Source organism: Arachis hypogaea, chromosome 14 (genome assembly GCF_003086295.3).
Source record: "Arachis hypogaea cultivar Tifrunner chromosome 14, arahy.Tifrunner.gnm2.J5K5, whole genome shotgun sequence".
Taxonomy (NCBI): domain Eukaryota; kingdom Viridiplantae; phylum Streptophyta; class Magnoliopsida; order Fabales; family Fabaceae; genus Arachis; species Arachis hypogaea.
In genome coordinates, this window is record NC_092049.1 from 86,499,885 (window position 1) to 86,522,411 (window position 22,527).

The window sequence follows — 22,527 nt, forward strand, 5'->3', positions numbered from 1 at the left end:
TTCTCCAAGATATACTCTTGTACTTAATTCAGTTAATTCAGAATGAAGGGGTGACCCATGACAATCACCCACTATCTTCGTTACTCGCTTAGCCAAGATCCGCGTGCCTGACAACCACAAGCGGTCTACATGATGTTCAACGTAGTCATTGGATGACAGTCGGAGTATATTCTCTTGGATATCTAATACACGGACCAAGTCCGTGAGATTAGTATCTTTGTGGTATAGGCTAGAATCATTGGCAGCATTCCTGAGATCCGGAAAGTCTAGACCTTGTCTGTGATATTCCGAGTAGGATCTGGGAAGGGATGACTGTGACGAGCTTCAAACCTGCGAATGTTGGGCGTAGTGACAGTGTGCAAAAGGATAGAGAGATCCTATTTCGACGCTAGCGGGAACCGACAGATAATTAGCTGTACGGTAGCTGAACATGGTATTTTTCATCTGAGACGAGAAATCCGACAGTTGATTAGCCGTACAGAGATCGTACCTGGTATTTTTCATTCGAGAGGATCATACGGCTTGCCATGGAAGGGAGCACGCATGATAGGAAGTAGGCAATCGGAAAACAGAGGTTCAGAAGCAACAAAGCATCTCCAGACGCTTATCTGAAATTCCCACCAATAAACTACATTAGTAACTTTATTTTATTTTATGTTTTAATTATCATTTAATTATCAAAACCTCATAACCATTTGAATCCGCCTGACTAAGATTTATAGGATGACCATAGCTTGCTTCAAGCCGACAATATCTGTGGGATTGACCCTTACTCAAGTAAGGTATTACTTGGACGACCCAGTGCACTTGCTGGTTAGTTGTGCGGAGTTGTGAAAAGTGTGAATCACGATTTCCCACACCAGCATCATTTACCCCATTTCGGATAGTGAATGGGTGAGTCCCGTCCAAGTTGTTCCAAAGATGTCTAGGGTGACCACAATCAAGAATGAGAGCGGGGAGCTTATAGATACAAGGGTGCAAAACTCATGGAGGGTATGTATTGACTACCGGCGTTTGAACAGGCCAATAGGAAGGATCACTTTCCGCTACCATTTATCGATCAAATGCTTGATCGATTCTCTGATAAATCTCATTACTGTTTCTTAGATGGCTATTCGGGGTATTTTTAAATCCATATTGCTTTAGAGGATCAAGAAAAAACAACATTTACATGCCTCTTTGGAACTTATGCCTACAAGCGTATGCCATATTGCCAATGCAACGCACCGGTAACTTTCCAAAGGTGTATGATGAGCATATTTACGGATCTTCTAGAGCATTGCATGGAGGTGTTCATGGACGATTTTTGTGTCTATGGGGACTCTTTTGATCTTTGCTTGGACAACCTTGCAAAAGTGTTAGAGAGGTGTACTAAATCAAATCTTGTCTTAAATTTTTAGAAGTGTCATTTTATGGTTAGACAAGGTATTATTTTAAGACACATTGTCTCTAACAATGGTATTTCTGTAGATCTGGTAAAAATCAATGTTATATCTAGTTTGCCTTACCCCTCCTCCGAGAGGGAAGTCCGTGCGTTCCTTGGTCATGCAGGTTTTTACCGGCGATTTATTAAGGACTTTAGTAAAGTAGCACTACCTCTATCTTGATTGTTGCAAGAGGATGTTGAATTTGATCTAAGCAAAGAATGCATGGAGGCTTTTAACACACTCAAAGTTGCATTGACCCAAGCTCCCTTAGTGAGAGGGCCCGACTAGAGTTGGCCATTTGAAATAATGTGCGATGCTTAAAACTATGCCGTGGGAGCCGCGCTAGCACAGCACGAGGGTAAGAATCCTTATGTCATTTTCTATGCATCAAAAACATTGGATGGAGCCCAATCCAATTACACTACCACCGAAAAAGAGCTATTGGCTATTGTTTTCACTTTGGATAAATTCTGAGCTTATCTACATGGTTCCAAGGTGGTAGTGTACTCGGATCATGCGGCGTTGAAATATTTGTTAGCTAAGAAGGAATCCAAGCGAAGTTTGATTAGATGAGTTTTGTTATTGCAAGAATTTGATTTAGAAATTAAAGATAGGAGTGATTCGCAAAACCTAGTGGTGGATCACTTTAGTCGCCTTGAGCACACCAAAGGCGATGCCACTCCTATTAATGATTCTTTTCCCTTTGAGGGCTTGAAAGCAATCTCAGAAGTCATACCTTCGTACGCATCAATTGCCAATTACTTGGTGTCTTGCACCTTTCCTCCTAATCTCTCCAAGCATCAAAAGGATAAGCTAAAAAGCGAATCCAAATACTATGTATGGGATGACCTACACATTTGGAGATGTGGTGCAGATCAAGTAATTCAGAGGTGCATTCCACAAGCCGAATTCCAATCAATCTTGGAAGCTTGCCACTCATCTGAGGGAGGTGGCCATTATGGACCTCAAAGGACGGCAAGGAAGATCCTAGATTGTGGATTTTGGTGGCCAACTCTTTTCAAGGACCCTTCTCTCTTTTGTAAATCTTGTTCTCAATGTCTTAGATTTGGTAATATCTCCAAGAAGAATGAAATACCCCAATAAACCATGCTATTTTGTGAGATCTTTGATGTGTGGGGTATCGACTTCATGGGGCCATTCCCAAACTCTAATGGTTTTCTCTACATTTTGCTAGCCGTTGATTATGTGTCCAAATGGGTGGAAGCGATACCTACCCAGACGGACGATGCTAATGTGGTAATTTCTTTTGTGAGGAATAATATAATTTGTCGCTTTGGGTTGCCACGAGCAAGCGTGAGCGACCAAGGCTCACATTTTTGCAACATGAGAATGGAAGGGATAATGAAGAAATATGGCATCATGCATAAAGTAGTCACGGCCTACCATCCCTAAACAAACGGCGAAGCTGAGGTTTCCAATTGGGAGATTAAACACATATTGGAAAGGATTGTGAAGCCTCATCGAAAGGATTGGAGTGCGAAGCTCACCGAGGCACTAAGGGCCTACCGAACAGCTTACAAAACGCCAATTGGCATGAGCCCCTTTCGGTTGGTCTATGGCAAAGCTTGCCATCTACCGGTGGAGATAGAGCACAAAGCATATTGGGCCATCAAGGAGTGCAATTCAAGTTTGGGAGGGGCCGAAATTGAGAAAAAGCTACAACTAGTAGAATTGGAATGTTTGAGGTTAGAAGCCTATGAGAACTCTAGACTCTACAAGGACAGGATGAAAGCCGTGCATGATAAGAACATAAGAGGAAGAGAATTTAGAGCCGATGAACTAGTCCTCCTCTACAATTCAAGATTGAGGTTGATACCCAGAATGCTAAGGTCAAGATGGGAAGGACATTATAGAGTAGAAAAGGCGGAGCCGTATGGGGTCTATCATGTGCGCCATTCTTCAAGCTTCGATGTTTTCAAGCTGAATGGGCATCGTCTAAAGTTGTATCATGGTGAAAAGATGAAAAGTAACAAGGAGATTGCGGTGTTCCTTTTGGAAGATGCACCTAATAGCAAAGAGAATTGAGCTAATGACCGTCCAACTTAAGGATGTTAAACAAAAGTGCTAGGTGGGAGCGATAAACCACTATTTTGTGGTTTATCTTGTGCTAATTTGAGTGGTTTTTATCAACTCTTTACTCACTTATTCATACTATTTTCATGATTTTACAATTCCTTCCTAATTATGCTTTATGATTGAAAACTTGCTTTCTAAGCCTTTAATTTGTGTATTTTAATTTCCCTTTATACCATTCGATACCGTGATCCGTATGTTCAGTGTTTTCAGACTTTACAGGGCAAGAATGGCTTAGAAGATGGAAGGGAAGCTTGCAAAAATGGAAGGAGCACAAGAAATAAAGGAGACAACCAGCGAGAAGCGACACGCACGCATGGCCCACGCATGCGCGCGATTTGGAAAATTCACAGCGACGCGTGCGCGTACCTGACGCGTACGCGTGAAAGCGAGTTTGTACAGCGACGCGTGTGCGTACTTGACGTGTACGTGTGAGACACGAAGATGACCAGCGTGAAAGCGACGCGTACGCGTGACATGCGCGATCTGCAGAAATCACAGAAAATGCTTGGGGCGATTTTAGGCTGAGTTTGGACCCAGCTTTCGGCCCAGAAACACAGACTAGAGCCAAGAAACAGCAAAGACTCAACACACATTCTTATTATGCATAATTTTAGTTTAGTTTTTGAATGTTAGAGAGAATTCTACTACTTCCTCTAGGGTTCTTCACATTCATAGATTTCTAGTTTCATGCTTTTACTTTTGGATATTGAGAAAAGTCATTACCTCCGTGGAAGTTTCATTATTCTAGTTTGTTTTCTTATTCCTTTACTTTTTACTGCCCATTAACCCTGTTTGGATAAGTATGCTGCATTTTGGGATTTATTAATGCAAAGAACCATTTTTACTTTTAATTGATTTTTAATTATTATTTATCATGTCTTCCTTTTATTTCCTTTTTAATTCCGTGAAAGTTATATTCATGTTAATGGAGTAGTTTCCTAACTTGATTGGGAGTTGATTAATCTTAATTGGAAGTTGTTGGCTGACTCTCTAGTCCCTAAATCTAATCATTCCTTAGGAAAGGATTAGGACCTGAGGATATAGTTGGTTAGTTAGTTACTTGACTTTCCCTTATTAAGTAAGGGATGACCAAGTAGAACAACAACCTTTTATTATTACACTTGGGAAAATTCAACAAGGATAGAAATTCCAATTAATCTTCTCCTGGTCAAGGCTTTTAATTGAATTATATAAATTCTCTCGTTAATTCCATTGCTTCTATTTACAATTATTTATTTTTCTGTTTCTCAAACTCAAACTTTATGGGAAAACCTCTAACCAATAAGCTGCACTCTTTTGTCAACTCGTTGGAAGACGACCTAGGATTCCTACTCCCAGTATTTTGTTCTTAATTTTGTGACAACTCCTTTCTAAATTGATAAGCGGATTTTAGCCGGTTGAGAATTGTACTTGCAACGTATTTCTTATATTAATTTCTTAATCGGCTGATAAATCCATATTTTATGATATATTTTATGCTCAATTTAGGTGATTTATTTAATCCTTCACTCACTTATTCATGTAAATTGCATGGTTTTACTTTCCCTTCCTTATTATGTGATATATATGAAAAACATGTTTCCTATGCTTTAAAAATAATTATTTTAAATTACCCTTTATTACCATTCGATGCCGTGATTTGTGTGTTGAGTAGTTTCAGATCTTCTAAGGCAGAAATGACTTAAAGGATGGAAAGGAAACATACAAAAATGGAAGGAAAGCACAAAATGGAGTTTTTGAAGAAACTGGCAGCGACGCGAACGCATGGACAACGCGACCGCATGCCTAGCGCGAAAAGGTAGCGACGCGAACACGTGACTGACGTGGACGCGCGTCTTAAGCAGAACACAGATGATGCGGACGCATGACCGAAGTGAACGCGTGATAAGGAAAACTCCAGATGACGCGACCGCGTGACCCACGCGGACTCGTGACAGATGCCACGCATAAAAAATTATAGAAAATGCTCCAAGCGATTTTTGAAACTCTTTTTGGCCCAGATCCAAGTCCAGAAAGCACAGATTAGAGGTTATTGAAAAGAATTGAAGATTGATGGTTTAGAAGTTATAGTGAACTCTCGTTGTAAGTATAGTTACGAAACCAAGCAATCAACCTTTCTTACAAAAGTTTTGGTTGTCAGAAGTAACAAACCCCTAAATAAATTGATAACCGAAGTATTCAAACCTCGGGTCGTCTTCTCAAGAAATTGCAGGGAAGTATGTTCTTATTATTGGTTATGAGTCTTGTAAATTGGGGGGTTTTGAAAGTAAGGAAGCAGTATGTTGAATGATAAGAAGAATAAAATAAATAAATAACTATAAAATAGACTCTTGGCAAGGTATGAAAACTGGAAGTCCTATCCTGGTTATCCTTATCAATTGTAATGAGAATTGGATTTTTCTCCCACTTTGTTAACCTCTAACTATGAAGATAAGTTAAGTGAATGAATTAATTTTTATTCCTCAGGTCCTAGTCTTTCCTTGGAAAAAGTTAGAGTTATTGGAACTCAAATTAATTCTTAAAGAATTCCAATTTTCAATCAACAATGAGTTTGATAACTCAAGAAGCACCAATTATTTAACCAAAGCCAAAAGGGAAAATATCTAAATTAAATTAAAAGCATTTGTATAAATAAAGCAAAGCAAAATTAAATCTGAAAATACCTCGAATTGCATTCACAAAAGAAATCAAATCTAACATGAATATTCATAAATTAAATTGGAAAAATAAATAAAAGAAACATTGAACCTGTGATTACAGAAGATGAAATCCTAAATCCTAATCCTAAGATAGAGGAGGGAACCTCTCTCTCTAAAACTTCATCTAATCTTAAATTTGTGAATATGAAAGCATTATTATGAATGGATGCATTCCCCCACTTTATAGCCTCTAATCTGTGTGTTCTGGGCTGAAAACTGGGTCAAAAACAGCCCAGAAATCACCCCCTACGTAGTCTGGTACGTTCAGGTCGCGGCAAAGTGACGCGGAGGCGTCATCCACGCGTCTGCGCGTATTGAAGTTCGCAGATACGACGCGGGTGCGTTATTCACGCGTTCGCGTCGCCTAATATCAGGGCAGCTATGGCAAATTATATATCAAATCAAAGCCCCGGATGTTAGCTTTCCAACGCAACTAGAACCACGTCGTTTGGACCTCTTTAGCTAAAGTTATAGCCGTTTGAGTGCAAAGAGGTCAGGCTGGATAGCTTAGCAGTTTCTCCAACTTCTTGTATTCCTTCCAGTTTTGCATGCTTCCTTCCCATCCTCTGAGCCATTCCTGCCCTGTAATCTCTGAAATCACTTAACACACATATCAAGGCATCTAATGGTAATAAGAGAGGATTAAACATAGGGAACTTAAGGCCAAAGAAACATGTTTTCAATCAAAGCACATAATTAGGAAGGCAAATGTAAAACCATGCAAATAGTATGAATAAGTGGGTAAAGAGTTGATAAAATCCACTCAATTGAGCACAAGATAAACCATAAAATAGTGGTTTATCAATCTCCCCACACTTAAACATTAGCATGTCCTCATGCTAAGCTCAAGAGAAGCTATAAAGGAATGGAGAGGAAAGTAAGAATGTATGGAATGCAACCTATCTATATGAATGCAACTACATGCAAAATGTTTCTACCTACTTAGTTAAAAGTAAACAAATCTTTCAAGAAGATATATGAACTGGATTTCACTAACTCAAATCATGAAAATGAAGTACAAATAGACTTGCAAGAAGAAAATAGCTCATGAAAGCAGGGAACAAGGGATTGAGCATCGAATTCTCACTGGTAGTGTATACACTCTAATCACTCAAGTGCTTTGATGAGCGGATATTTTATACGCTTTTTGGGGATAATTTCATATAGTTTTGAGTATGTTTTAGTTAGTTTTTAGTCTATTTCTAGTAGTTTTTAGGAAAAATTCATATTTCTGGACTTTACTATGAGTTGTGTGTTTTTCTGTAATTTCAGGTATTTTTCTGGCTGAAATTGAAGGAGCTGAGCAAAAATCTGATTCAGGCTGAAAAAGGACTGCTGATGCTGTTGGATTCTGACCTCCCTGCACTCAAAGTGGATTTTCTGGAGCTACAGAACTTGAAATGGGGTGCTTCCAATTGCGTTGGAAAGTAGACATCCAGGGCTTTCCAGCAATATATAATAGTCCATACTTTGCACAAGAATAGACGACGTAAACTGGCGTTCAACGCCAGTCCTCTGCCCAATTCTAGCGTCCAGCGCCAGAAAAGGATCAAAAACTGGAGTTGAACGCCCAAACTGGCACAAAAACTGGCGTTCAACTCCACAAATGGCCTCTGCACGTGGATTGCTTAAAGTCTCAGCCCCAGCACACACCAAGTGGGCCCCAGCACACCAAGTGGGCCCCAGAAGTGGATCTCTGCATCATCCATCATAGTCCACTGATATTTTGTAACCCTAGGCTACTAGTTTAGTATTTAAACAACTTTTAGAGACTTATTTTGTATCTCATGACATTTCAGATCTAAACTTTGTATTCTCTGACGGCATGAGTCTCTAAACCCCATTGTTGGGGGTGAGGAGCTCTGCTGTGTCTCGATGAATTAATGCAAGTATTTCTGTTTTCCATTCAAACACGCTTGTTCCTATCTAAGATGTTCATTCGCGCTGAACCAAGTGATGGAGGTGATGAGCTGTGACACTCATCACCTTCCTCAAACCATGAACGTGTGCCTGACAACCACCTCCGTTCTATATACGATTGAATGAGTATCTCTTAGATTCTTAAATCAGAATCTCCGTGGTATAAGCTAGAACTGATGGCGGCATTCATGATCATCCGGAAAGTCTAAACCTTGTCTGTGGTATTCCGAGTAGGGTTCAATGATTGAATGACTGTGACGAGCTTCAAACTCCTGAAGGCTGGGCGTTAGTGACAGACGCAAAAGGATAGTAAATCCTATTCCAACCGGATCGAGAACCAACCGGTGATTAGCCGTGCTGTGACAGAGCGCGTGAGCGTAGTTTTCACTGGAAGGAGGGACGGTAGCCATTGACAACGGTGATCCACCAACACACAGCTTGCCATAGGAGGACGTGCGTGTGTGAATTAGAAGACAGAGGAAAGCAGAGATTCAGAAGACAAAGCATCTCCAAAACTCCAACATATTCTCCATTACTGCACAACAAGTAACTTTTAATTTATGCTCTACTGGTTATTCATAATTCAACTGATAAACATAATTGACTTCCTGACTAAGATTTACAAGATAACCATAGATTGCTTCAAACCAACAATCTCCGTGGGATTCGACCCTTACTCACGTAAGGTATTACTTGGACGACCCAGTGCACTTGCTGGTCAGTGGTACGCGTTGTGAAAAGTGTGATTGGCAATTTGTGCTACCAAGTTTTTGGCGCCGTTGCCGGGGATTGTTCGTGTTTGAACAACTGACGGATTATTTTGTTGCTTAGATTAGGAAAAATCTTCTCTTTTTCTGGTTTAGAGTATTTTATTATATATCCCTTGTTAAAACACTTTAAATTTATAGCTCAGTTAATTAGAACGTGGTGTTTATGTTCATGGTAATTGGCTATCATATTTTTAAAAAAAAAAAAACCTTTTTCAAAAATAATTTTTCTATTGAATCCTGTGCCAAACTTTAATAAGGTCCCATAACTCATTTGGCTAGAACATTAATTTGATTGTGTTAGAATCTTTTATACTCTTTTCAAAACCTTCTTTTTCAAAAATATTTTTTCTATTAAATCTTGTGCCAAACTTTAAGTTTGGTGTTTTCTTGTTGATTCCCCTTTGATTTTCGAAAATTTTGGTTTGGTTTTCTAAAAATTTTAAGTTTGGTGTTCTTCCTTCATGTTCTTGTGTTCTTGTGAGTCTTCAAAGTGTTCTTGAGTTTTCCTTGTGTCTTGATCTTAAAATTTTTAAGTTTGGTGTTCCTTGGTGTTTTCCCTCCAAATTTTTCGAAAACAAGGAACATTAGATCTAAAAAATTTTAAATCTTGTACTATCTTATTGTTTTTCTCTCTCCTCACTAAATTCAAAAATATCTTTTCAAAATATCTTTTCTAACTTCCTATCTTTTCAAAATTTGTTTCAACTAACTAACCAACTTTTTGTTTGTTTCTTAACTTTTTCAAAACTACCTAACTAACTCTCTCTCAAATTTTCGAAAATATCTCCCCTCTTCTTCAAAAATTTCTGTTTTTTTTAACTAATTATTTTTAATTTTTTTTTACGAAAAAAAAAAATTTATTATTTCAAAATTCAAATTCTTTTTAGTTATTTTATTTTATTTAAGTATTTACTTCTTATAAAATAAAATAAATAAAAAGATAAATCAGTCCAAGTTATATCCATATATCCATCATGGACATAAGTGGAGATGGACAGTCCAGGAGGACTTTGGGGTCATATTCTAACCCCTCTACTGCTTCATATGGGAGTAGCATATGCATACCCTCCATTGGAGTTAGTAGCTTTGAGTTGAATCCGCAGCTCATTATCATGGTGCAGCAAAGTTGCCAGTATTCCGGTCTTCCACAGGAAGAACCTACAGAGTTTCTGGCACAATTTTTACAAATTGCTGACACAGTACATGATAAGGAAATAGATCAGGATGTCTACAGACTATTACTGTTTCCATTTGCTGTAAAAGATCAAGCCAAGAGGTGGTTAAATAACCAACCTAAGGCCAGCATAAGAACATGGAAACAGCTGACAGAAAAATTCCTGAATCAATATTTCCCTCCAAAAAGGATGACACAGCTAAGGCTGGACATCCAAGGCTTTAAACAAGGAGATAATGAATCTCTTTATGATGCATGGGAGAGATACAGAGAGATGCTACGAAAATGCCCCTCTGAAATGTTTTCAGAGTGGGTTCAGTTAGACATCTTCTACTATGGGCTTGCAGAAGGAGCTCAGATGTCTTTAGATTACTCAGCTGGTGGATCTATCCATATGAGAAAGACAATCGAAGAGGCTCAAGAGCTCATTGATACAGTTGCCAGGAATCAGCATCTGTATCTAAGCAGCAACCCTTCCATGAATGAAGAGGTTAAAACAGTAACTGCTGAATTCAGTACTGTAAAACAAGCTGCTGAATTCAATCAGCAATTAGATTTTCTAACAAAGCAGCTAGCTGAATTCAAAGACAGGTTACAGGAGACAAGGATAGCTAATATACATATGGAAGAACAGTTTAAGCAAACAAAGCAGCAGCTATCAAAGCAAATAGCAGAAGAATGCCAAGCAGTTCAATTAAGAAGTGGGAAAACATTAAATACCCCACCTCAAGGCATCAAAAATTCAAGAACTGAGCGACCCACCAAAAATTCCCCTGAGGACAGTAAGAGCCCAGGGAAAAATAATTCTGGCACTAAAACGCCAGAAAATGGGTGGAAGGCTGGCACTGAACGCCCAGACCATGCCCAAAACTGGCGTTCAACGCCAGAAACAAGGCAGGATTGGCGTCCAACGCCAGAAACAGGCAAGAATCTGGCGTTGAACGCCCAACAGGGGCACATTTCTGGCGTTCAGGCGCCAGGAACAGGCAGTGAGCTGGCGTCTAACGTCACTCCAGCTTCTGACTCTGGCATTCAATTGCCAGTGAGGGATCAGACACACACAAGTGCTGATAACAACCCCTCTAAAAAGGCTTCTTTAACCACTAAGGTTGAGGAATATAAAGCCAAGATACCTTATCCTCAAAAACTCCGGAAAGAGGAGCAGGATAAGCAATTTGCTCGCTTTGCAGATTATCTAAGGACTCTTGAAATAAAGATTCCATTTGCAGAGGCACTTGAGCAAATACCTTCTTATGCCAAGTTCATGAAAGAGATCTTGAGTCATAAAAAGGAGTGGAGAGAAACAGAAAGAGTTCTCCTCACTGAAGAATGCAGTGCAGTCATTCTGAAAAGCTTTCCTGAAAAGCTTAAAGACCCTGGGAGTTTTCTGATACCATGCATATTAGAAGGTGATTGCACCAAGACAGCTCTATGCGATCTTGGGGCGAGCATCAACCTGATACCTGCATCCACTATCAGGAAGCTTGGCTTAACTGAAGAAGTTAAACCAACCCGGATATGTCTCCAACTTGCTGATGGTTCCACTAAATACCCATCAGGCGTGATTGAGGACATGATTGTCAGAGTTGGGCCATTCGCCTTTCCCACTGACTTTGTTGTGCTGGAAATGGAGGAGCACAAGAGTGCTACTCTCATTCTAGGAAGACCCTTCCTAGCAACTGGACGATCCCTCATTGACGTCCAGCAGGGGGAAATAACCCTGAGAGTCAACGATGACGAGTTCAAGTTGAACGCTGTCAAAGCCATGCAGCATCCAGACACATCAACAGACTGCATGAAAGTTGACCTTATTGACTCTTTGGTAGAAGAGATCAACATGGCTGAGAGTCTCGAATCAGAGTTGGAAAACATCTTTAATGATGTTCAGCCTGATTTGGAGGATTCAGGGGACATGAAAGAGCCTCTGAACTTTCTTCTGAAAGAGGAAAAACCTCCTAAACCAGAGCTCAAGCCACTGCCACCATCCTTGAAATATGCATTTCTAGGAGAAGGTGACACTTTTCCAGTGATCATAAGCTCTGCTTTAAATTCACAGGAAGAGGACGCACTTATTCAAGTGCTAAGGACACACAAGACAGCTCTTGGGTGGTCCATAGGTGACCTTAAGGGCATAAGCCCAGCTAGATGCATGCACAAAATCCTACTGGAGGATAATGCCAAACCAGTGGTTCAACCACAGAGGCGGCTAAATCCAGCCATGAAGGAAGTGGTGCAGAAAGAGGTCACCAAATTACTAGAGGCTGGGATTATTTATCCCATTTCTGATAGCCCCTGGGTGAGCCCTGTTCAAGTCGTCCCAAAAAAGGGAGGCATGACAGTGATTCATAATGAAAAAAATGAACTGGTTCCTACAAGAACAGTTACAGGGTGGCGCATGTGTATTGACTACAGAAGGCTCAATACAGCCACCAGAAAGGATCATTTTCCTTTACCATTCATAGACCAGATGCTAGAGAGACTAGCAGGTCATGATTATTACTGCTTTTTGGATGGCTACTCAGGCTATAACCAGATTGCAGTAGATCCCCAGGATCAAGAGAAAACAGCATTCACATGTCCATCCGGAGTGTTTGCTTACAGAAGGATGCCCTTTGGGCTATGCAATGCACCTGCAACCTTCCAGAGATGCATGCTCTCTATTTTCTCTGATATGGTGGAAAAATTTCTGGAGGTCTTCATGGATGACTTCTCAGTATATGGAGACTCATTCAGCTCCTGTCTTGATCACCTAAAACTTGTTCTGAAAAGATGCCAAGAAACCAACCTAGTTTTAAACTGGGAAAAGTGTCACTTCATGGTGACTGAAGGAATTGTTCTTGGGCATAAAATCTCAAACAAGGGAATAGAGGTGGATCAAGCAAAAATAGAGGTAATTGAAAAATTACCACCACCTGCCAATGTTAAGGCAATCAGAAGCTTTCTGGGGCATGCAGGATTCTATAGGAGGTTTATAAAGGATTTTTCAAAAATCGCAAAACCTCTAAGCAATCTGCTAGCTGCTGACACGCCATTTGTGTTTGACACAGCATACCTGCAGGCGTTTGAAACGCTGAAAGCTAAGCTGGTCACAGCACCAGTCATCTCTGCACCAGACTGGACATTGCCATTTGAGTTAATGTGTGATGCCAGTGATCATGCCATTGGTGCAGTACTGGGACAGAGGCATGACAAGCTTCTGCATGTCATTTATTATGCCAGTCGCGTTTTAAATGATGCCCAGAAAAATTACACAACCACAGAAAAGGAATTACTTGCAGTGGTTTACGCCATTGACAAGTTCAGATCCTACTTAGTAGGATCAAAGGTGATTGTGTACACTGACCATGCTGCTCTTAAGTATCTACTCACAAAGCAGGATTCAAAACCCAGGCTCATCAGATGGGTATTGCTTCTGCAAGAGTTTGATATAGAAATAAGAGACAGAAAAGGGACAGAGAACCAATTAGCTGATCATCTGTCCCGGATAGAGCCAGTGGAAGGGACGTCCCTCCCCTTCCTTGAGATCTCTGAGACATTCCCTGATGAGCATCTATTTGCCATTCAGGAAGCACCATGGTTTGCCGATATTGCAAACTATAAAGCTGCAAGGTTCATACCCAAGGAGTACAATAGAATACAAAAAAAGAAACTAATTACTGATGCAAAGTACTACTTGTGGGATGAGCCCTATCTCTTTAAGAGATGTGCAGACGGAATTATCCGTAGGTGTGTCCCCAGAGAGGAAGCACAGAGAATCTTATGGCATTGCCATGGATCTCAATATGGAGGTCATTTCGGAGGTGAGCGAACAGCCACCAAGGTCCTCCAATGTGGCTTCTATTGGCCCACACTCTATAAAGATTCCCGAGAGTTTGTACGTAATTGTGACAGTTGCCAAAGAGCTGGTAATCTGCCCTATGGTTACGCCATGCCTCAACAAGGAATCTTGGAAATAGAGTTGTTTGATGTATGGGGAATTGACTTCATGGGACCTTTTCCACCATCATATTCAAACACTTATATTCTGGTGGCAGTTGACTATGTATCAAAATGGGTCGAGGCTATTGCCACACCCACCAATGATACTAAAACAGTGCTGAAGTTCCTCCAGAAACATATCTTTAGCAGGTTTGGTGTCCCTAGAGTGTTAATCAGTGATGGGGGCACTCACTTCTGCAATAAACAGCTTTACTCTGCCATGGTTCGGTATGGAATTCGCCACAAAGTGGCCACACCATATCATCCACAAACCAATGGGCAAGCTGAAGTCTCTAACAGAGAATTAAAGAGAATCCTGGAACGGACAGTAAATACCCATAGAAAGGATTGGGCAAGGAGCTTGGATGATGCTCTGTGGGCTTACAGAACAGCATTCAAGACCCCTATAGGGACCTCTCCATACCAACTCGTGTATGGTAAGGCATGCCACTTGCCCGTGGAACTGGAACATAAGGCCTACTGGGCAACCAGATTCCTAAACTTAGATGCCAAATTAGCAGGAGAAAAACGATTGCTCCAGCTAAATGAGCTAGAGGAATTCAGATTCCCAGCTTTCGAAAATGCCAAGCTTTATAAAGAAAAATCAAAAAAATGGCATGACAGAAAGCTGTCATCTAGAATCTTTGAACCAGGACAGAAGGTCCTGTTGTTTAACTCTAGACTCAGGCTATTCCCCGGGAAACTGAAATCCTGGTGGAGGGGACCATACGTGATTACAAGTGTGTCACCATATGGTTATGTGGAGCTTCAAGATATTGATTCTGATAAGAAGTTCATTGTCAATGGACAGAGAATCAAGCATTATCGTGAAGGCAACACTGAGCAAGAATGCTCAAGGCTGAAGCTAGATTAAAAGCTCAGCAAGGTCCAGCTAAAGACAATAAAGAAGCGCTTGCTGGGAGGCAACCCAGCCATGGGGCAACAATCCTCTAAGCATTTTGCCCTATTTTTATTTTCATTTGTTTATATAAAGTTCACTGACACTAAGGTAAAGAATCATTTGCATAAGTTTACAGGGTTACAGAAGGAATCTACACACAAAACAGAGATAGGGAGCTTACTGGCAAGAAAACGCCAGTGAAGGCCATTTTGGGCGTTCAGCGCCCAAAATGGGCATCCAGTGGGCGCTGAACGCCAGTAAGGATAACTATCTGGTGTTCAACGCCAGAAAAGGGCAACAACTGGGCGTTGAACGCCCAGGAGAGCAGCATTTGGGCGTTGAACGCCCAAAACAGGCAGTGTTTGGGCGTTCAAACGCCAGGATGGTGGGGAGGAGCTCTCCTTCTACCCATCTCCTTCTTTTTCTTTTGCTTGAGGACAAGCAAAGCTCTAAGTTTGGTGTGCTTATCCGTGATCACTAAGATCATGGCCCCTAAAGGAAAACAACCCCCTCCAAGAGGAGCAAGGGCGTGATTTAAAGGAACTGAAGCGCCAGAAATTCTCTCTTGAAGAACCAAGCACCTCACAGACTAGAGGAACATCCACTTCCCAAACCCCAAGGTTGTTGAGTTCTAATCTTAGCCTTAACTCTGTGATAACTGTTCTTATTTTAATTTTACCTTAGGAGTCATATAGTAGTAATTAGTATCTATTTTGATTTTATCTCCAATTAAGCTATAGTTTATTTTTCTCATCATCAGCAAACATGAATAAAGTAGTAGATCTTTTGAATAAGAAGCAATAAAATTTCGAGTTTTAATAAGAGAAATTCTAATTAGTTAAATGTGGTGGCAATGCTTTCTGTCTTCTGAATGAATGCTTGAACAGTGCATATATCTTTTGAATTTGTTGTTTAAGACTGTTAAATATGTTGGCTCTTGAAAGAATGATGAACATGAGACATCTTATTGAGAATCTGAAAAATCATAAAAATGATTCTTGAAGCAAGAAAAAGCAGCAAAGAACAAAGCTTGCAGAAGAAAAAAAAGAAAAAAAAAAAAGAGAGAGCAAGCAGAAAAAGCCAATAACCCTTAAAACCAAAAGGCAAGGGCAATTAAAAAGGATCCCAAGGCTTTGAGCATCAGTGGATAGGAGGGCCTAAAGGACTAAAATCCTGGTCTAAGCGGCTAAACCAAGCTGTCCCTAACCATGTGCTTGTGGCGTGAAGGTGTCAAGTGAAAACTTGAGACTGAGCGGTTAAAGTCAAGGTCCAAAGCAAAAAGAAGAGTGTGCTTAAGAACTCTGGACACCTCTAATTGGGGACTTTAGCAAAGCTGAGTCACAATCTGAAAAGGTTCACCCAGTTATGTGTCTGTGGCATTTATGTATCCGGTAGTAATACTGGAAAACAAAGTGCTTAGGGCCACGGCCAAGACTCATAAAGAAGCTGTGTTCAAGAATCATCACACTGAACTAAGAGAATCAATAACACTATCTGAATTCTGAGTTCCTATAGATGCCAATCACTCTGAGCTTCAATGGATAAAGTGAGATGCCAAAACTGTTCAGAAGCAAAAAGCTACTAGTCCCGCTCATCTAATTAGAATCTGAGCTTCATTCAAAAACTCTGAGATATTATTGCTTCTCAACCTATTAGTCTTCTATTTTATTTGTCTAGTTGCTTGAGGACAAGCAACAGTTTAAGTTTGGTGTTGTGATGAGCGGATATTTTATACGCTTTTTGGGGATAATTTCATATAGTTTTGAGTATGTTTTAGTTAGTTTTTAGTCTATTTCTAGTAGTTTTTAGGAAAAATTCATATTTCTGGACTTTACTATGAGTTGTGTGTTTTTCTGTAATTTCAGGTATTTTTCTGGCTGAAATTGAAGGAGTTGAGCAAAAATCTGATTCAGGCTGAAAAAGGACTGCTGATGTTGTTGGATTCTGACCTCCCTGCACTCAAAGTGGATTTTCTGGAGCTACAAAACTCGAAATGGCGTGCTTCCAATTGCGTTGGAAAGTGGACATCCAGGGCTTTCCAGCAATATATAATAGTCCATACTTTGCACAAGAATAGACGACGTAAACTTGCGTTCAACGCCAGTCCTCTGCCCAATTCTAGCGTCCAGCGCCAGAAAAGGATCAAAAACTGGAGTTGAACGCCCAAACTGGCACAAAAACTGGCGTTCAACTCCACAAATGGCCTCTGCACGTGGATTGCTTAAAGTCTCAGCCCCAGCACACACCAAGTGGGCCCCAGCACACCAAGTGGGCCCCAGAAGTGGATCTCTGCATCATCCATCATAGTCCACTGATATTTTGTAACCCTAGGCTACTAGTTTAGTATTTAAACAACTTTTAGAGACTTATTTTGTATCTCATGACATTTCAGATCTAAACTTTGTATTCTCTGACGGCATGAGTCTCTAAACCCCATTGTTGGGGGTGAGGAACTCTGCTGTGTCTCGATGAATTAATGCAAGTATTTCTGTTTTCCATTCAAACACGCTTGTTCCTATCTAAGATGTTCATTCGCGCTGAACCAAGTGATGGAGGTGATGAGCTGTGACACTCATTACCTTCCTCAAACCATGAACGTGTGCCTGACAACCACCTCCGTTCTATATACGATTGAATGAGTATCTCTTAGATTCTTAAATCAGAATCTCCGTGGTATAAGCTAGAACTGATGGCGGCATTCATGAGAATCCGGAAAAGTCTAAACCTTGTCTGTGGTATTCCGAGTAGGGTTCAATGATTGAATGACTGTGACGAGCTTCAAACTCCTGAAGGCTGGGCGTTAGTGACAGACGCAAAAGGATAGTAAATCCTATTCCAACCGGATCGAGAACCAACCGGTGATTAGCCGTGCTGTGACAGAGCGCGTGAGCGTAGTTTTCACTGGAAGGAGGGACGGTAGCCATTGACAACGGTGATCCACCAACACACAGCTTGCCATAGGAGGACGTGCGTGCGTGAATCAGAAGACAGAGGAAAGCAGAGATTCAGAAGACAAAGCATCTCCAAAACTCCAACATATTCTCCATTACTGCACAACAAGTAACTTTTAATTTATGCTCTACTGGTTATTCATAATTCAACTGATAAACATAATTGACTTCCTGACTAAGATTTACAAGATAACCATAGATTGCTTCAAACCAACAATCTCCGTGGGATTCGACCCTTACTCACGTAAGGTATTACTTGGACGACCCAGTGCACTTGCTGGTCAGTGGTACGCGTTGTGAAAAGTGTGATTCGCAATTTGTGCTACCATGCTTAAGGTTTGATTCTCTCAATTCTCCACTAACCTTGCTTTCTAAGGCTTGCTCTTCATCTAACAGTCAACATAAATTTAATGCACATATACACATATCAAGAGGTCTTTTAAGGGTTGTAATGGGGTTAGGGTCAAGGTAGGATTGTATTTGGCTAAGTGGACTAAAATCTGAATCCTTAATTAACTTAAACTTTTCCCACCTAACTTAAGACAATCCATATAATCAAAGTACAAAACCTAACTATCCATTAACCATGTTTTCCACATATTCATGCATTCTTATTTCAAGTACAGTACATATGCATTACTTTCACCACTTACTTTGGGGCATTTTGTCCCCTTTTACTTAATTGCTCTTTTTTCTTTTCTTTTTCTCACTTCTCTTTTTTTTATATATCTATACTATTTTTTTTCTTTTGTTTTTCTCAATGCATATGATTAAATTATTGAATGCATGAACATGTCCTAAACATTTCTTTCACATTTTCATAAAATTCTAACATACTCAATTCTCAAACCAAATGTTTCCAAATTCATGTTTCCCACACTTAATTCATGAGCACTCTCACTAGTCTAAGCTAACCAAGGATTCACATTAAGGGCATTCTTGTTTTTCGCTTAGAGTTAATGATGTGCTAAAGTAAAGAACAAAGGGGTAAAATAGGCTCAAAATTGGTTTGCAAGGGATAATGAAAGGTAAGGCCATATGGGTATGTAAGCTCAGTGAAACAAAGGCCTCAATCATGTAAGTGTATACATAGATCAAATAATGGAAATATAGAATTAAGCAAGACAAAGATCACAATTTTAGAGAGAAAAATACACACTAAAACAGAATATTGGTTGATAAAATGCAACCAATTTAAATAAGCTCAAAATCTCACTGGTTTTGTGTGTTCGAGCTCTAAACCATGTTCCAGTATAATATTTCTTCAAACAAGTGTAACATTAAATTTTATTCAAATTATTGAAATTTTCTTAAAAGGTTTCTTGAAAAAGAAAATATTACTTCAACCAAGTGGTAAAATATGAATAAAATCAAATAATCATGCAATCAAATTTGTAAATGCAACAACTAATAAGGAAAATAAATCATTGGTGTTGAGATAGAAGAGTGACTAACCCATGGAGATCGGTATCGACCTGCCCACACTTAAAGATTGGACCGTCCTCGGTGCATGCTGAGATGTACAAGTGGACGGGTCTCTCCAACTGATGCTTTTCTCCAAGGATTGTGCTGATGGACTTGTTTGTCTTCCCATGTAAATGTCTTCCGGTTCCCTTCCGGGTGGCCATCCTGAAAGAAAAAGGAAAGAAAAGTAAACCAAAAATAGAGATAAGAAAATAAATGAAGTATGGGTGGGTTAATGCCAAATGAAAAGGGTCTTATTTACATGGAAGCCTCAACATGTACGTGAGAAAATAATAGAAGCCATGGCATACCAGTGGTACAAATTTTGTAACAATGAGGAAGAGAGTGCAAGACAATATAAATTAATGTCAATTGCAAAATTAATACAAATATCATAAAAGATTAGTATTGACTTAAATAATATTGCCTAACAGTGTAAAACAAGTAACTGAGCACCAAAAATAAATTCAAGAAAAGATGCAACAGTTGAATAAGAAAATTGTAACACCAGTTAAAAAAAATTAATAAATTTAGAAAAAAAATAAAAATATGCACAAAATTAAAATGCAATGAATGAAAGTATGCAATTAGGTAAAAGAGAATGAAAGTAAAGAAGGAAGAAGAAAAGAAGAAAGAAATAAGAATGGAAAAGAAAAATTAGGACTTGGGGGAAGAAAAGATATGATATTTGGTGCTGATCTGGATAAGTTGTGCGGTGTAGGCGACGCGGACGTGTGGGTGACGAGGATGCGTGGGTCACGCGATCGCGTGGCCTGATTTGTACGATTGGCGCGAGTGCAGGCTCACGTTTGCACAACTCTCTGTTCGAAACTCTTTTCGCCAAATTTTTGGGTGACGCGGTCGCATGGTTGACGCGATTGTTGACGCGTGGCCTTATTTTCAATATGATGCGGACGCGTGGGTGACGCTTTCGCGTGGTAGGGCTGGTGCCTCTAGCACGGGTCCAGCGCAATTCCAGCTCAACTTTCGGCCATACACCCTTGTTACGTCGATTTACAGGGCCACGCGGTCGCGTGGGTGACGCGGACGCGTGGGGAAGCTATTTTCCAAATGACGCGGCCGGTCGCGTGGTCATATTTGTGCCTAAGGAACGCCTCCAGCCACGCTCTCGCGTGACTCTCTGTTCGATTCTTTTCTTCCAAAACGCACTGGTGACGCGGACGCGTCAGCGACGCTGCCGCGTCGCGTGCGTGTTTTTTTTTATGCATGAAAAATGCAGAATGCAATGCTAATATGAATGTTATGCAAAACTCCAGGTTCAATACAATAAAATAAAATAAAACTTGAAAACAAATAAAACTAAAAAAAAAATGAAAAAGGAACGATCATACCATGGTGGGTTGTCTCCCACCTAGCACTTTTAGTTAGAGTCCTTAAGTTGGACATTTGGTGAGTCCTTTGTTATGGTGGCTTGTGCTTGAATTCATCCAGGAATCTCCACCAATGTTTGTGATTCCAGTAACCTCCGGGGTCCCAAACTAGGCATGTAAACCCCTTAAGAAGCTTCAAACAGATTCTTAGGCTCTCGGGATGACAAATGTCAGAGCAGATTCCAGGATCCCAAACCTTGCTTTTACACCCGTCTTCAAGTTGATTATCATGATTCCATCCGAGTGGTTCAGCTTTAGAATTCTCACTGAAGTGTCCAAAGAACTTCCTAGACCCATTCAATTGAGCTCTACACCAACCTTTGCGTTTAAACTTAAAGCTTCCAACCATAATGAAACTTGCAGGACAATTCTTACCACTGACCATCTTCCTCTTACTCTTTATGCCACAAAGAGCTCTAAGTTGACCATCCGTCTCCAGTAGCCCATATTCAAGTGAAATTAGAAAGCTGAGGGATATGAATTTTACCCACTTGAATGTTGTGAAGGATGATGGCAACTTAGGGGGAGGTATTTTTAACGAATTTGCAAGCTCCACTTCCTTGTGCTCTTCTCTGACAACTTCCACCTCTTTGCAAACTTCTTTAATTTCAACCTCTTCCTCTTGGTAGTTTTCTTCCAGTTCAATCTCTTCTTCATTGATCACCAAGGGCATGGGAGGCTGTGCTTCTTCTTCTTTAATCTCCATCTCTTGACCAACCTCTTCCAAGTCTTCAACTATGATATGCCTAGGAGGTTGTACACCCTCCTCAACATCAAATGCAACCGTCTTGGAAGGAGGCTCTATGTCTTGACTTTCCCATGGAGGTTCAGCATCTCCTAAGTCTTCAACCACTTCTTCCTCCTCAATGGCGGGCGTAGCTTCTTCCAATTGTTTTAATATGAAATCGTGCTGCTCACTGTCCGCCGGAGTTTCTAATGTCTCCTTCATGCTACGTTCTTCATTAGATTGCCCACATGAGGCCATGGGGGTTCCTTGAGTGTCCGAACGTCGGGAAGGTAATCGATTTATCGCTTAATCCAGTTGGCGAAGCGTTGCTTGAAGTTTTGCACATGTTTCCGTGAGACGATCCCTTGATTCTTGTTGCGCTCGGCTATCATATGTAGGATCATAGTGCTCTTGGATTGATTGATATGGAGATGGAAAATATTGAGGTGGTGGTTCTTGGGAGTAATTGGGTTGGAATTGGGGTGGTTCTATATATGGTTCATATGGCTCATAAGGTGGTTGGTGTGGTGGATACAGGTTAGAATCATGTGATGATGTCTGGTAGTAGGGGGCTTGTGAGTATGGTGGTCCAGAGTTGTGTTGAAGAGGCGGTTCATAATCATATGGTGGGCCTTATTGGTAACTACAAGGGGGTCCACCATATCAAGTGTCTAGGCATGCATTTTGGAATAGTCGTGGTCCATGGTATCTTGGAGGATGTTGTTACCAAAAGGGTTGATCAGATCCTTGTGGCTCCGTCCATCTCTGATTGTTCTGACCTTGATGCATGTTCCTGTTATAGCTTCCATTCTTTTCAACATTATTAGAACCAAACTCAAAGCGAGAGGGGTGAGAACTCATAGTAGCTATTAAAAATTAAAAACAAAAACAAAAATAAAAACAAATAAACAAGCAAAATAAAATAAAATAAAATATTGAAATTAAAAAGGTTTTAAAATTTAAATTTTAAATTTGAAAATTAAATTTTGAATTTTAAATTTTGAAAGATTTGAATTTTGAATTTCGAA

At 40.2% G+C, this 22,527-nt stretch overlaps 1 protein-coding gene across 1 annotated transcript; it reads left to right on the forward strand.

The window, feature by feature from the left end:
* Positions 1-2,981: 2,981 nt before the first annotated feature.
* On the forward strand, positions 2,982-3,473 carry LOC112742719 (uncharacterized). The gene has a single exon (XM_025791952.1). It carries the CDS (start codon positions 2,982-2,984, stop codon positions 3,471-3,473), a length of 492 nt encoding a protein of 163 aa, XP_025647737.1.
* Positions 3,474-22,527: the final 19,054 nt, after the last annotated feature.